This window comes from Onychostruthus taczanowskii, unplaced genomic scaffold (genome assembly GCF_017590055.1).
Source record: "Onychostruthus taczanowskii isolate IOZ18803 unplaced genomic scaffold, ASM1759005v1 scaffold74, whole genome shotgun sequence".
Classification (NCBI taxonomy): Eukaryota; Metazoa; Chordata; class Aves; order Passeriformes; family Passeridae; genus Onychostruthus; species Onychostruthus taczanowskii.
The window spans coordinates 3,535,505-3,548,091 of record NW_024505229.1 but is presented as its reverse complement, the minus strand read 5'-3'; the positions used below and the strand labels follow the sequence as shown (position 1 = coordinate 3,548,091).

The following is a 12,587-nucleotide window of genomic DNA, read 5'->3' as shown; positions in this document are numbered from 1 at the left end:
CAAAACCAGATCCAGGTCCACCAGGAACACTGGGGGGTCTGCAGGTGGCGTGTCCCCAGGGACAGCACACAAGTGACGTGCTGCAGATTCCCAGCCAGACTGAAGAGATCTGCCCCCTGAAGCACAGAGAAGCTGCCTCCCCACACAGCTTTATCTCAAGGCTTCACTGCATGCTGTCAGGAACATGCAGAGGAGGCAAACACAGCTGATCAGAGCCTTTAGCAAGAGCTGGAAATAGGAATGGAAACAGCCTGGAAGATGAGTTAGTAACTGTTCCATGGGCCAAGAGGCTTGGAAGCAGTGCCCCTGTCCATGGTGTCCCACAGGGCCAGGTGTGACCAGAGAGGAGCCAGTGGGGCTCTGGTACAGCAAAAGCAGAACAGAAGTGGCCATGATCAGGACTGCCCCAAAGGGCAGCAGGAAAAGCAGGTGTGACAGAGGTGTGTCACCAAGCCTGCCAAGGACTGTAGCTGAGATGATGCTGGGAGGCACAGGGACAGTTACTTGGGGGGTCCTGGGTGGTTGCTGTGACCTCTCACAGCCTGGGGAGGAGGTGGACAACTCCTCAAGCTGTGCTGAGCCTGTGTCCTCTGGGATCAGAGCCCCAGGATGGAGACCACATCTGCACCCCCTCACCACCTCTTTATTTACAGACAAAACAACACTGGGGGGTGGAGATGGGACACTCATGAGGCCTCTGCCCCCCAGAACCCCCATTCCTGCAGCCAGGGCTCTGTTCAGCCACTGCAGCTCCTGAGGCTCGGCCTCCTCTCTCCCTGAGCCTCTACTTCCATCGGCTGCCCACCATGGTCTTCCCACGGGCACCCTTGGATCTGCAAGGGAAGAGGAACAGCACAGGCAAAAAGGCATCAGTGACCACACAGGGAGGATGAGGTGGGTGCTGTCAGTGATCCTGCAGCCTTTTCCCGTTGGAAACTGCCCTGGGGCCGACGGTCTCCACTGGCCCAGGTAAACCTTGGGACCTGAGTCAAAGAGTCTTGGGACTCCCTGGGAACAAGCTCAGGCAGTTGCCAGGCGATTCTAAGGACCCACCATTTCCTTCCCGTGTTTCTCCCCCCCAAGAATCGCTCCAGGAAGAACTGACAAGTTGCATCTGCAGCTGCAGAGGGATAAAAGCAGCTGCAGGACCCAGCCCATCGCTCGCCTTAACCAGCACAGGGGAGCACAGAGGAGGAGGTTTGGGTGGGCAGTGAAAGGCATTTCTGGCTACTGATCCTTGGGATTGCCTCATCCCTGAGCCCTGCTTCTGCCCTAGGGTCCTGGTGTCCCTGCAACACACGTGGAGTGGGACACACACAGCACCTGTGCAGGGGGACACACACAGAGCTCCTGTGCAGGGACACACAGCACCTGTGCAGGGACACACACAGCCCTCAGAAATGCCTGTACTCACCCTTTGCTGCAGGATCATGCCATGGTGGGGCAGGAGAAAAGAGAGACGTGGTGTAAGCAGATGGGAGCTGCTGCCCCTGACACACAGGGTGGGCTGAGCACCTCCCACATGAGGGGGAAGTGGGATGGGGATGTGAGAGCACCGGGGTGCTCCTGGGGGTAGGGGTTAAACAGCCTCTTCCACCCTCCTATGAAGGGTTCCCCAGCCACGTGCAGAGACCATGGGCACGGATACAGGATCCCTTGGCCTTTTGGGCCTGCACAAATCCCACAGCCCATGGGACTTCCCCTGCTAGACAAGCTGGGATCTCCAGCAGCTTCCTGAGACGCTGGGCAGAGCCCCTGCAGGGATGGGGTGGCTGGAGACTGGAAGGACCCCACAGGACACAAAGCCTCCCATGCAGAGGTGGGTTCTCCCTGGGCTCCATCCCCTGCCAAGATCTCAGGGGAGGGGGCAGCTGGTGACAGTGGGGCCATGCAGGTCTGTCAGGAGCAGAAGGGCAGGGACTGAGATCCCTGGGACAGACCTGCAGGTCCAGGAATGCCGGGCACCACCAAGACCAGAGGCGGGAGAGGGAAGGGGAGGAGGTGGTTTAGCAAGAGAGATCCATAGGGAGGGAACTGGGAGCAGGGAGCTGGAAGGACAGGAGATGGAGGAGGGATGTGCAGCCACTTACACTTTCTGGTGGTCACTAATGCGGTTTCGGAGGACATTGATCTGCAAGAAAAAATGGTGGTGGTGAGGTCTGGCAGTAAAAGCTGCAGGGGAGTGGTGAGGTCTGAAAAGAAAAGCTGCAGATGGGTGGTGAGGTCTGACAAGAAGACTCAGGCTGGGGACAGAGGCTGGCTGAAGATGCATCACTGCTCTCTTTTCCCCAGCAGTTTTTCTGTGGGGTTTAGAATCCCAGAATCCCAAGATAGTTGGGGTTGGAAGGGACCTTCAAGCCCATCTCATTCCACCTCCTGCCATGGGCAGGGAAACCTTCCTCTGTCCCAGGTTGCTCAGGGCTCCATCCTGCCTGGCCTGTGATGTATTTGCCCTGTGGTGGTGCCAGCTAAATGTTCCGGAGATGGGAGATCACTTGCACACCCCAGTTCGTCTCCTGGCTGGGGAGCAGAAGGAGCAGTCAGGAACACAGAGGGTGGACAAATCACAGAGGCCCTGGGGCTCACCTCGTATTTCTGCCGCTTGAACTTCTCCTGCAGATCAAATTTCTCAGCCTCCAGGTCATGGATGTTCTGCCACAGCTCCTTAGCCTTGTCCCTGCAGGAAGAGCCAGCTGTGGACAGTGCAGGGAAGGGTCGTGGCTCCCAAGGAGCTCAGTGCAGGGATGGGGCACTGGTGCCAATCCCTCATCTGCTCCCAGGGATGGGGCTCAGTAGGCTCCCAGACAGGGATGTATTATCCAGACAGTGAGTTCAGGACAAGAGCCGCAGGGGAGGTCAGTACATATGGGGACACCTGTCCCCCCCGTGTGACCCTGGCTTCCCAGGACACACCTGTCCCACCGGTGTGACTCTGGCTCCTCAGGACATCAGGACACACCTGTCCCACCCGTGTGATCCTGGCTCCCTCTCATGGCTGCTGCCATCAGCCGCAGCCCGGCCATGGTGGCCCTGCACAGCCTTGGAGCCCATGTCCCCCATGGGGTGTCACAGCCCACTCCCAGCTGTGCCCTTCCCCTCAGCTGGAAGCCCCAGGGAGCTGTCTCCAGCCCGGGATCCTGTCCAGGAGCTGGGACCCAGACCGGGGCTCGTGCCCTGGCCATCCCTCCTGCAGCCTGTGCTCACCTCAGCTTGTCCTCACTGAGGTGGTCGATGTTCAGGGGCTTCCGTCGCTCACTGAGGATCTTCTTCTTCTTTTCCCGCTCTGTTTGCTTCTTCCCACCCTTTTTCTCTGACTAAGGAAACCAACAATCCACTGGAGAGAAGGAAGTCTGCCCAGCCTTTGCTCTCTCCCATCCCCAATTCTGCACCCAACACCCTCAGCTTTTGGGACTCCAGAAGCACATGAAGTCCTCAAGGACATTTTGGTAACAGTGGACAAGACACCTTGTCCTTCTCCCCATCCCTGTCCCTGAGGCAAGGCTGGAGCTGCACATCTGCAGAGCAGAGCTGAGCTCGGGGCAGCTCTGAGCCCACTTTGGCCCGGTAACCCTGACCCAGGAGCAGTTCCCTGCCCTGTCCTGCCTGTAACCCCCAGTGTCACGTGGATGAGGCCAGCCCATGGCCGAGCCCTCCCCAGGGGCCGCAGTGGCTCCATCACAGCCCCCTTGGGCAGGGTCCCACCTTCTGCATGTATCCCCCAAAGTGCAGCATGTTGGAGAACGCCTTCTTCTTCCGCGCCTCCTCCTCCGCCCTCTTCCGCGCCTCCTCTTCCTCCTTGCGAGCTCTCTCCTCCTGCCAGGGTCAGAAGCCGGTCAGCAGTGGGTGGATGGGCACACAGCTCGTGTCCCCAGGCTCCCCGAGCCCATCCCAAGCCGCATTTCCAGAGGACACTCACGGCCATGCGGGCCTGGCGCTCCTTCTCCCGCTCGCTGCGGATCCGCTGCTGCTCCGCCCGCTCCGCTCGCCGCTGCTCCTGCACAGGGAGGGGACTTGGCTTGGACACCGCAGGGAATCTTAATCCTCTCTGTTCCCAGGGACAGAGCCCTGACCCCGAGAGCCCTGAGAGCCCCAAGGGAGCCTGGGGACAGTGACCCCGGGGAGAGGTGCATCCACATCAGGCACTGCAGCACCACTGCAGCCACACCAGGGGCAGCCCAGTGAGCAGGGACAGGAAGGGAAGGGCTGGAGCTGGGCCAGGGAAGATTAAGGCTGGATTTCAGGAAAGGTTCTTCTCCCAGAGGGTGCTGGGCACTGCCCAGGCTCCCCAGGGAATGGGCACGGCCCCGAGGCTGCCAGAGCTCCAGGAGAGTTTGGACAGCACTTGCAGGGGTGGGGTGGGATGGTTGTCTGTGCAGGGCCAGGGGCTGGACTGAATGACCCCTGTGGGTCCCTTGCAGCTCAGGCAATTTTATGGTGTGCAGGCACTGGGGCTCATAGAAATGTGACTCAACCCTCAGGCTCTGTCCTGCAGGGTTAGGGGTGTCCCAGGATTGTGGGGAGGAGACAGTGGCTGAGTGCCCACAGGAACCGGGTGGCAATAGCCAGAGAGGGGAAGGCTGAACACGTACAATCCTGTCCTTGAGGGACAGGAGCTCCTCTTCCTCCTTCTTCCTGCTCTCAAAGTGGGCTTCAATGAGGGCCTGCAGCTCGTTCAGGTCCTTCTCCATGCGCTTGCGGTGAATGTCCTGCAGCAGACACGACAGCCGGGCCTCCAGCAGCTGCCGCACTGAGGGGGAGCAGTGGGAGGGCAGCACCCCCACCCCCATCAGGGCTGGGAACTGGGCCATAACTTACATCAAAATCCAGTCTCTCGCCATCTGGGATCTTGGGAGGCACCAGGTTGGGCATGAAGACCCTGCAGGGGAGGGGGAGCCGGAGCAGGATGCAGCTGCAGCAGGTCTGGGACAGCACATGCCCTTCACCCCTCCCATGCCCCCTGAGCCCCCCAGGGGTGCAGAGTGGGCACAGCTGGAGGAGAGGGAGTGCAATGCATCCTGCTGGAGGTGCCAGATGGGCAGCCACAGAGGAAGACCTGTGGTATTCCCTGCATGGCTGGAATAACCCTGCAAGCTGCAGATAGCGTGGCCAGGGCCCTCTGCCAGGCCCCCTGAGCTGGCAGCCACCCACTACTCCCCCCAAAATGCACTGTGTGCTGCGGTGTGACCTGGCACAGGCAGCTGGATCCTCCATCCTGCGGGGCTTGAGGGAGGGCAGGAGATGCTCAGCAGGGGCACAAAGGGACGAAGGGATGATGATGGCTGAGGGCAGATCTGCCTCCCACACTGCAGAATCCATGGGGCCCAGGAGGACCCCCCAGGTTTCTGGCAATGATTCACAGTCCTGCTCCCTCAGGCTCAGTCCCTGGCACTCTTGGAAATGTGTGCCTCATGCCAGCCATAGCCTGGACTCTGTGTCCCAGACTGGGATGCTCTCTCTCTCTCTCCCTCACACACAGACACAGACACAAACACAGACACAGACACACACACAGACACACACACACACACAGAGTTTTGCCACCTGCAGGGTCACAGGGCAGCTGAGCTTCTCCCAAGGAACATACAAAATGCTTCAGAACTGCCTAAAGACCTCATTCTCAGGGTGCCCTTCACGGTGTGCGTTTTGCTATCTGTTTATCTCTCTTTTTCTCTCCATGTCCCAGTCCCACCCTGCTCTGGAGGCTCCCTGTGCCCTGTCCTTTATGGACCAGGCTTCTGTCACACAGAGCCTCTGCCCTGGCACGGCTCAGACCTTGCCCCAGGGAAAACCCTGCCACACTTACTTGGGTTTTGGCTTCGATTCACCTGCAGGTCCCAGGAGCAGCACAGAAAGACAAGGTCAGTATCACCGAGGGCTTTCCTGTCACACCTTGACCCAAGCCCCACCCTAAGCCGAGCCCTCCCTCTCCCCAGCAGAGCAAGGGCTCCCCAGGGACCACCTCCCAGCAGCGAGGTGCCAGCCCCGTGCCACAGGACACGTTGTGCCCGGGGCACAGCCGGTGCTGCTGGCTGAGCTGAGCAGGCCCTGGCACCCCCAGGCAGGCAGGAGGAACGAGGGTGATACTTCACCTTCCCCAGGCTCCTGCTCCCGGTCTCCCTCTCCACCTGTGGAAGACATGATGCTTTGTGTGCCCGTGGCCAGTCCTGCCCAGGGACACGGTGGGGTGGCTGTCCAATGCTTGTCCCCACTGCAAACCCCGGCTCCATCCCTGCAGGATGAATGGGGGAAGAGCAGGCCCCTGAGGGACATCCCTCACTCACAGGGTGGCCAGGAGAGCCCCAGGTGCTCCCCAGGGGGAATCTAGACAAGTTTTGCAGAAGCTCAGGCTGGAAAAGCAGCAGTGCATCCCTCTCCTTCTGTATTTTGTGTGAATTTCTGCCAGAGGCAGCACAAATCCATCCCTCCTGCTGCCCTTGTCCTGCTAGGGGATGTGGCCAGAGCAGCTCTGCCCCATTTACCACAGATTGTCCCTTTGGCAGTAAATAAATTCAGCACCAAAACCCCATTACAAGGGCCCAGTGTCTCCAGGGACTGGGATCAGGACTGGAATGGCCAAACCCATCTCTCCTCTGCCCCCGCTTTACCTTCTCCTGCTGCTTTCGTTTCATCTTCTTGTTCTGTTTAAAAGCAATGGGAGAACGTGAGCACCCCTGGGTGAGGGCAGTCACACCCCAGCACAGAGGGGTCCCAGCACCCTGACTTGGCATCTCAGCCAGGATCTGAGCCTGCCCCAGCAGAAGGGACAGCACAGGGTCACACACCATGTCGCAAAGCCACCATGAAACCCAGTGCTCTCCTGATGATCAGACACATCAGAGCTCAATCCCAGCTCTGGAAACCCCCTCTAAGGCAATGGACCCCTTGGTGAACCAGGCTTGGCCCATTTTTGGCATTATTTCAAAGGGCTGGACACAGCCACCAGCAGCAAACACCATTTGTATTTCATGTATTTCATAACCATTTCATGTTTGTAGGGCCCAGACAGAGCAGGGAAGGGCATCTCAGTTTGACACCCCCTTACTGGACACCAGATCTGGGGGACAGCTGCCCCTGTGCTGATGTCCCCCTATCACAGTCCCCTGGGACATCCCAGCCCCCAGCTGGCACCCCTGGAGCAGAGCATGGCCCAGCCAAGCCACGGAGCTCCCTGGCACGGCCCCACTCACCTTCTGCCTTGGCTTCTGTGGTCTCCTCCTCCGCCTCCTCTACCTGCTCCTCCTGACCTGTGCGGGGAGGGCAGAGTGAGCACAGCAGCAGAGCTGCCTGGATCCCTGCAGCTCCTCACATCCCTCCCTGCTTTGGGACAGCTCGGCACAGAGCCCGGAGGGACCCGGGCAGCCACAGCGGCTCGGGAGCACAGGGCTCCTCTCTAACCTTACCCCAGGGCTGCCTGTGCTCGCCAGGGCAAAACCCCCTCAAATTAATGAAATGGAAGGATTTCTCGCCACCTCCTGGCTTGTCCCTCATCCCCTCTCCTGCTGCCGTTCCCTCACAGCCCAGGAAGGAAGGAGGGATCTCTATTGCTCTGCCCTAGCAGGGAGCTCCAGGAGCGGCTGAGACGCAGCTGTGACACTGCTGGAGCCTTTTTCCGCTGGAGGGAGCAGCGTCCCCGCAGGATTCCTCCGGCGCAGCCTGAGCGATGCTGTGCCCGCAGGCCCTGGGAACACCCGCGGTGCCACAGCCAGGCAGAAGAGAAGAAAAAGAAGACAGCAAAGACAGCAAACCACGGCTGGCAGATATAAGAGACGAGGCACAGACAGAAGATGGGCACACGGCACAGCAGGGCATGGGAGGAGTGCAGGAAGAAGAGAGAGAAGTGGAAGAATGAAAGAAAACCATTCCCCAACCAGGGAGAGGCAGAACACATCAACCCAGGACTTTTCCCAAGAGCAGAGAGAGGAAATAATGAAAGGTGCAATAACTACCGTCGTCTTCCTCTATCCATTCTTCCTCTTCTGAGCCAGGGAGGAGGGAAGGAATAAGCACAGGGATTAGTTGGGTGCCACGGAGTTTGGGTGTGCGTGAGATGAGGACTGGAGCAGGGGCTTCCCCCTGCACCTCTCTTTGCTTTTACACTCAGGATGTTTTGCCTGGCAGTGCCCTAGAGCAGCCAGAGGCTCAGCCCAGCCCAGCCCAGCTCAGCCCAGCTCAGCCCAGCCCAGCCCAGCCCAGCCCAGCCCAGATCCCGTGCCAGGGTTGTGTCTCCATCAGGCTGAGGCAGGCGAAAGTAAGAGTTTGGCAAGACTGTCACACGTCCAGCAGAGGCTCCAGCTCCCGTTGGGATATTGGGATCACCCCTCAGTCAACAGCCATGTCCAGCATTGCCAGCCCTGGCTTGAGTCAAAGGATCACTGACAAAAGAGATCCTGAGAAAATTCAGAGTGGTTTTGATCCTACTGATGTTTCAGGTGCAGACATCTCAAACATGGTCACATTGGCCTTTCCTGCACATGATTTGCCCATTGCAGCCCAGGAGCTGCCCCCTAACCCCCCAGCAAACACCGAATCCCTCGTGTTTGGCTCTTGGTCCTTGTAGGTGCAGCTCCTACCTTCCTCCACGCACTCCTCTTCAGAGAGCACACAGGGCACGGACAGAGAGAAGGAAAAGAAGCCTCAGGTTATTGGAGTTTCTCTGATCAGTTTTTGGCCTCAGGGCAGCTGCAGGTGCTCCATGTCCTCTTACCTTCCTGCTCCCTGCAAAGCACAACAGGAATTTACAGAGTCACGTTGAGCTGCTGGAACGGGGCCATCAGTGAGGCTGAGGTGAGTTTGGGATTCCTCAAGGCTGGCTCCCCTGCCTCATAGCACAGGCCATGGCTGCTGGGTGGCTGGCAGGTGGCAGTGGGGACAGGGACAAGGCCCAGGTCACCCTGCAGGCAGTGGACAGCAGGGGCTGAAGGTCTGGACTGGCACTTTGACAGTGGTCAAGGCACATCACCATTTTGCAGCATGAGAAGATGAGTGACCTTGGCCTGTAAACCCAGAAATGGGAATCTCACATCCCACCTTTGCCTCCAAGTCCTTCCCTGGCCATGGGGGACATGCACAGCCCGTCCCAGGGGGACAGATTGGTGACACACACGAGTCTGTGTGGCACTGAAACACCAGAGGATTCAGGTCCTGTTTCTCTGCTGGTGGATGAGGAGTGGGAGCTGTGTTGGAGCTCACCCCTATAACCCAACCCCATCTTGCCAGGATGAGCCTCCTGGCCCAGCAGCCTCCATCAGCAGAAGGTGCTCTCAAATCTAAGCCTTGGAGAGTGATGCTCTGGATGTGGCAGCAGGACCCCAGCAGCAGCAGATTGGTTTTCCCATTTCCCCACTGACCTCAGGATTTCCCATCTCTGTCTCACAGATTTAGATGGCAGCATTTTTAATACAGGAATCATCCTTGTCCTGCCCACGGGTGTGGATACAGCTCCCAACACAAACTGCCACTGCTGGGGTCAGGCACTGCCAGAGGGGCACAGGCTGGGGGTCTGTGCTGGGTGCTGGGCTAACAACGAGAGCACCTCCAAGCAATGCTGCAGTGGGAAAATGGGAATAGGGAGAAAGAAAGGGGGTTAAAACCATCCCACTTACTGCTCATACTCCTCGGTGACCTCCTCTGTGTCTGACATCCCTGGTTCTCTGGCAGAGTTTGAGGTAGATTGGAAAAAGTGAGGGTTAGAAGTGAGATAAGGGCTAGCACAGCCTGTCCCTCAGCACCAGGACAGGGGCACAGAGATGCTGCCTCTCTCCAAAGCACTTGGAGCTTCCAGCTGTCCCCAGCCGGGCTGTGACAGCGTTATCTGAGCAGAGATAAGGTGCCTGCCCCCCTCCTGTCCCAGAATCACAGCTTGCGCCAAACAGGAGGCAGATTGGACACAACCTCCTGTGACACTGATAACTCTGTCAGGAGCCATGTCCAGGGCACTCAGCCCCCTGGCCCAGCCCTCTCAGGGGCTGTGTTTGCTCAGGGGACAGGAAAACCAGCCCACTGCAGTGTTCAGCTTGATTTGCTTCCTGACTATTCTTAGCCCAGGGATGAACCCTTCTCTCAGATTTACAGCCCTGCACCAGGCGCAGCACAAGCCCTCAGCAAACCCTCCCAGCCCAGCCCTCCAAGTGCAGAACTGCTGGGAAAGGGGCAGCCTGGGCTCAGCAGGTGCATGTTTCCCCTGGTAGCTAAAAGGAATAATTTACAGCCTGGTTTAGTAACTTAGCCCTCATTTTAGGGCTAAAACTTCTGCAGAAACAGCCTTTCATCTTCCCAGCACATCTGTCTCCCAGCTGTGCTCAGGAGGACTTTGCTCATCATCTCACCTCATCTGACCTTCACCTAGCACTGCACTGTGAGATCTGCACCCACCAACCCCATCCCTGGGCATCCTGGAGCAGCCCAGAGCCCCAGCCCAGAGCCCCAGCCCAGCCCTGTCCCCTGCTCATGCCAGCCCTCAGCAGGGCTGAGATGCCACAGGACGATGCAAGGCAGCTCAGAAATAACTTCCATGTGCTGAACCACCTGTTCCCAGAGCAGCAAGGCTTCCCTTCTCCTGCTACCCGGAGTCTGGGAACAACTGCTCCTGGCTACATCTGTCAGGCATTTATTACCCGCGATGGGGAGGCCAGGCCTCAGGAGTGCTTATTCAGGATGCTGGCTCCAGGGTTGGAATGCTCAGGCATGGGAAAGGGGCATTCCAGGAGGGGAATCTTGGCATAACCACGGCTCCAGAGGGTCTCTAATCTCACTGTTCCTCACAAGGTGCTTTTTGGAGACAAATAAAGGCAGGATTCAGCCCCCTCTGCCTTGGGGTCATCTCCTGCTCCTGCCACCACTGCTCCCCTTCCTGTGACGGGTCCGGGGCTTGGCTCTAAGCACCCCCTCCAGCACCATCCCTGGGATTCCTGCTTCCCCACCAACACCAATTCCCACTTTTCTCCCATGCTCAGCATGGTCCTGATGCCCCAAGTTTGGTCAAATCTGAGCACCCAAGGCTCCACACAATAATTTCATGGCACGGGAGAAGATCCCCACAGTGTGAAAGCCTCTTCCTACATTCTCACTGCCCTCCTCCCTCGGACACTGTTAGATCCTACAGAGCTGAGGGAACAGCAACAAGTCCAGCACTGTTAAGAGGGTACACAAAAGAGAAAGTGGCTCAAGGAAATATTTATGCATCCTCTGCACAGAAACACACAAACCTTTTCATTAAAGCTTGGAAATCTTGATTCGGTAGAATTAGGAGAACCCAGCAGACATTACAGAGATAAAGAGGAAACATTGCACTGACTACAAAAAATCTCCCAGAATTTGCTGTGTATTAAACAATCCAGATATTTCTCACACTCCTCAAAATCTCCTATCCTTTAGCTCAGGGCTGGCTGCTCACAGCCCTGGGGCTCAGTTAATCCTCCACAGTTCTGAGTCTCTGCTTTCCTCCAGGCTGCCCAGACATGGAGTTCTCCTTTCCCACCGTTGGCTCCAGGAATGGGCCATGTCCCTGCTCCAGTCCTGCCCGGCAGGGTCAGACCAGGCACAGGAGCATCCCATCCCTAACCCACCCCCTGGGCTGCCAGAGAGCCAGGGCCAGGCTGCCCGTGGGCATCGCATCCCTGCTGTCCCTGCAGACACAGGGAACGGGGATCCAGGAGATTTCCCCGGGACCAGGGCAGCCAAAACCCATCTGAGCCACCTGGGCACCCATCAGGGTGGTCCGAAAGAGAAACGGCAAATACAAGCCGCTGGAGAGGCTCCAGATGCTTTATGCATGGGAATGCCTCCATGGCATAAAACACCCGAGAGAGCGGCCGGGGACACCCCGAGCCCGGAGCCGATCCCCGCCCGGGCCTGGAGCCGGCGCATCCCCCCGGGAGGGGCGGGCGCCGCCCCAGCCGTACCTGAGCGCCGGAGATGCCGGGAGCGCGGGGAGCCGCCGGGTCTGGGAAAGGCTCTTTGGGGCAGGAGGCTTTAAGGGGGCTCCAGCGCCCACCCCGGGGCGGGCAGCGCCGCAGGAATGTGCCCGGCGCCCAGCGAGGAATGCAACACTTGTGAGCTGCTATTTCGGCAGCCGCGGCCCTGGCCCCCTCCGCCGCTCCCCCTTCCCCCCCAGGAGCCCATATAAGCCCAAGCTATTGTGTGGCCTCAGAGATTTGCTATTTTAAACCCTCCGGACCGAGATACGTGAGTGCCCGAGGGGCTGACACAAGCCAGCCCAGCTGTCACCGGGGCCGGGACGCTGATAAGGCAGCGCTGTCACCATCGCAGGAGCAGACCCTGCCCGGCTCCCGCAGCCGCTGCTCCGGCCTCGGGATGCTGCAATGAGAAGGGAAGAGCCTGTTTTTAACCCCCCAGGACACACCTGATTCGGGCTTTTCCCTATTTTCCCCTTGTCGGGGGAAGGGAAGGGAACAGTTTCCAGTCCCAGACCAGCAGCAGGTGACCAGGAGTGTCTTAGAAAGAGCAACTTTTATTAGAAAACAAAAAAAAAAAAAAAAAGCACAGAGAAACCCAAGTCCTTTCCCAAGCCCGACAAGCAGAATCAGCTCCAGGGGCAGCAGCAGATTCCCACACTGAATTTGTCACCA

At 58.4% G+C, this 12,587-nt stretch overlaps 1 protein-coding gene across 4 annotated transcripts; it reads right to left on the bottom strand.

Moving 5' to 3' along the window:
* Nucleotides 1-623: 623 nt before the first annotated feature.
* On the bottom strand, nucleotides 624-12,030 carry TNNT2 (troponin T2, cardiac type). 4 transcript variants are annotated; one of them, XM_041422710.1, is made up of 18 exons: nucleotides 11,901-12,028; nucleotides 9,603-9,650; nucleotides 8,705-8,715; nucleotides 8,571-8,588; nucleotides 7,947-7,976; nucleotides 7,188-7,244; nucleotides 6,606-6,638; nucleotides 6,090-6,125; nucleotides 5,804-5,825; nucleotides 4,816-4,876; nucleotides 4,590-4,706; nucleotides 3,917-3,994; nucleotides 3,703-3,813; nucleotides 3,205-3,314; nucleotides 2,587-2,677; nucleotides 2,091-2,131; nucleotides 1,415-1,420; nucleotides 624-833 (listed from the first exon to the last, which is right to left on the bottom strand). In XM_041422710.1, the coding sequence occupies exons 2-18, from the start codon at nucleotides 9,638-9,640 to the stop codon at nucleotides 785-787; spliced, it is 909 nt and encodes a 302-aa protein (XP_041278644.1). In that variant the 5' UTR covers nucleotides 9,641-9,650; nucleotides 11,901-12,028; the 3' UTR covers nucleotides 624-784. The 4 variants fall into 4 exon arrangements, with proteins under 4 accessions (XP_041278644.1, XP_041278645.1, XP_041278646.1 ...); XM_041422711.1 differs by lacking the exon at nucleotides 1,415-1,420 and having other exon boundaries at nucleotides 11,901-12,030; XM_041422712.1 differs by lacking the exon at nucleotides 7,947-7,976 and having other exon boundaries at nucleotides 11,901-12,027.
* Between the last annotated feature and the right edge of the window lie 557 nt (nucleotides 12,031-12,587).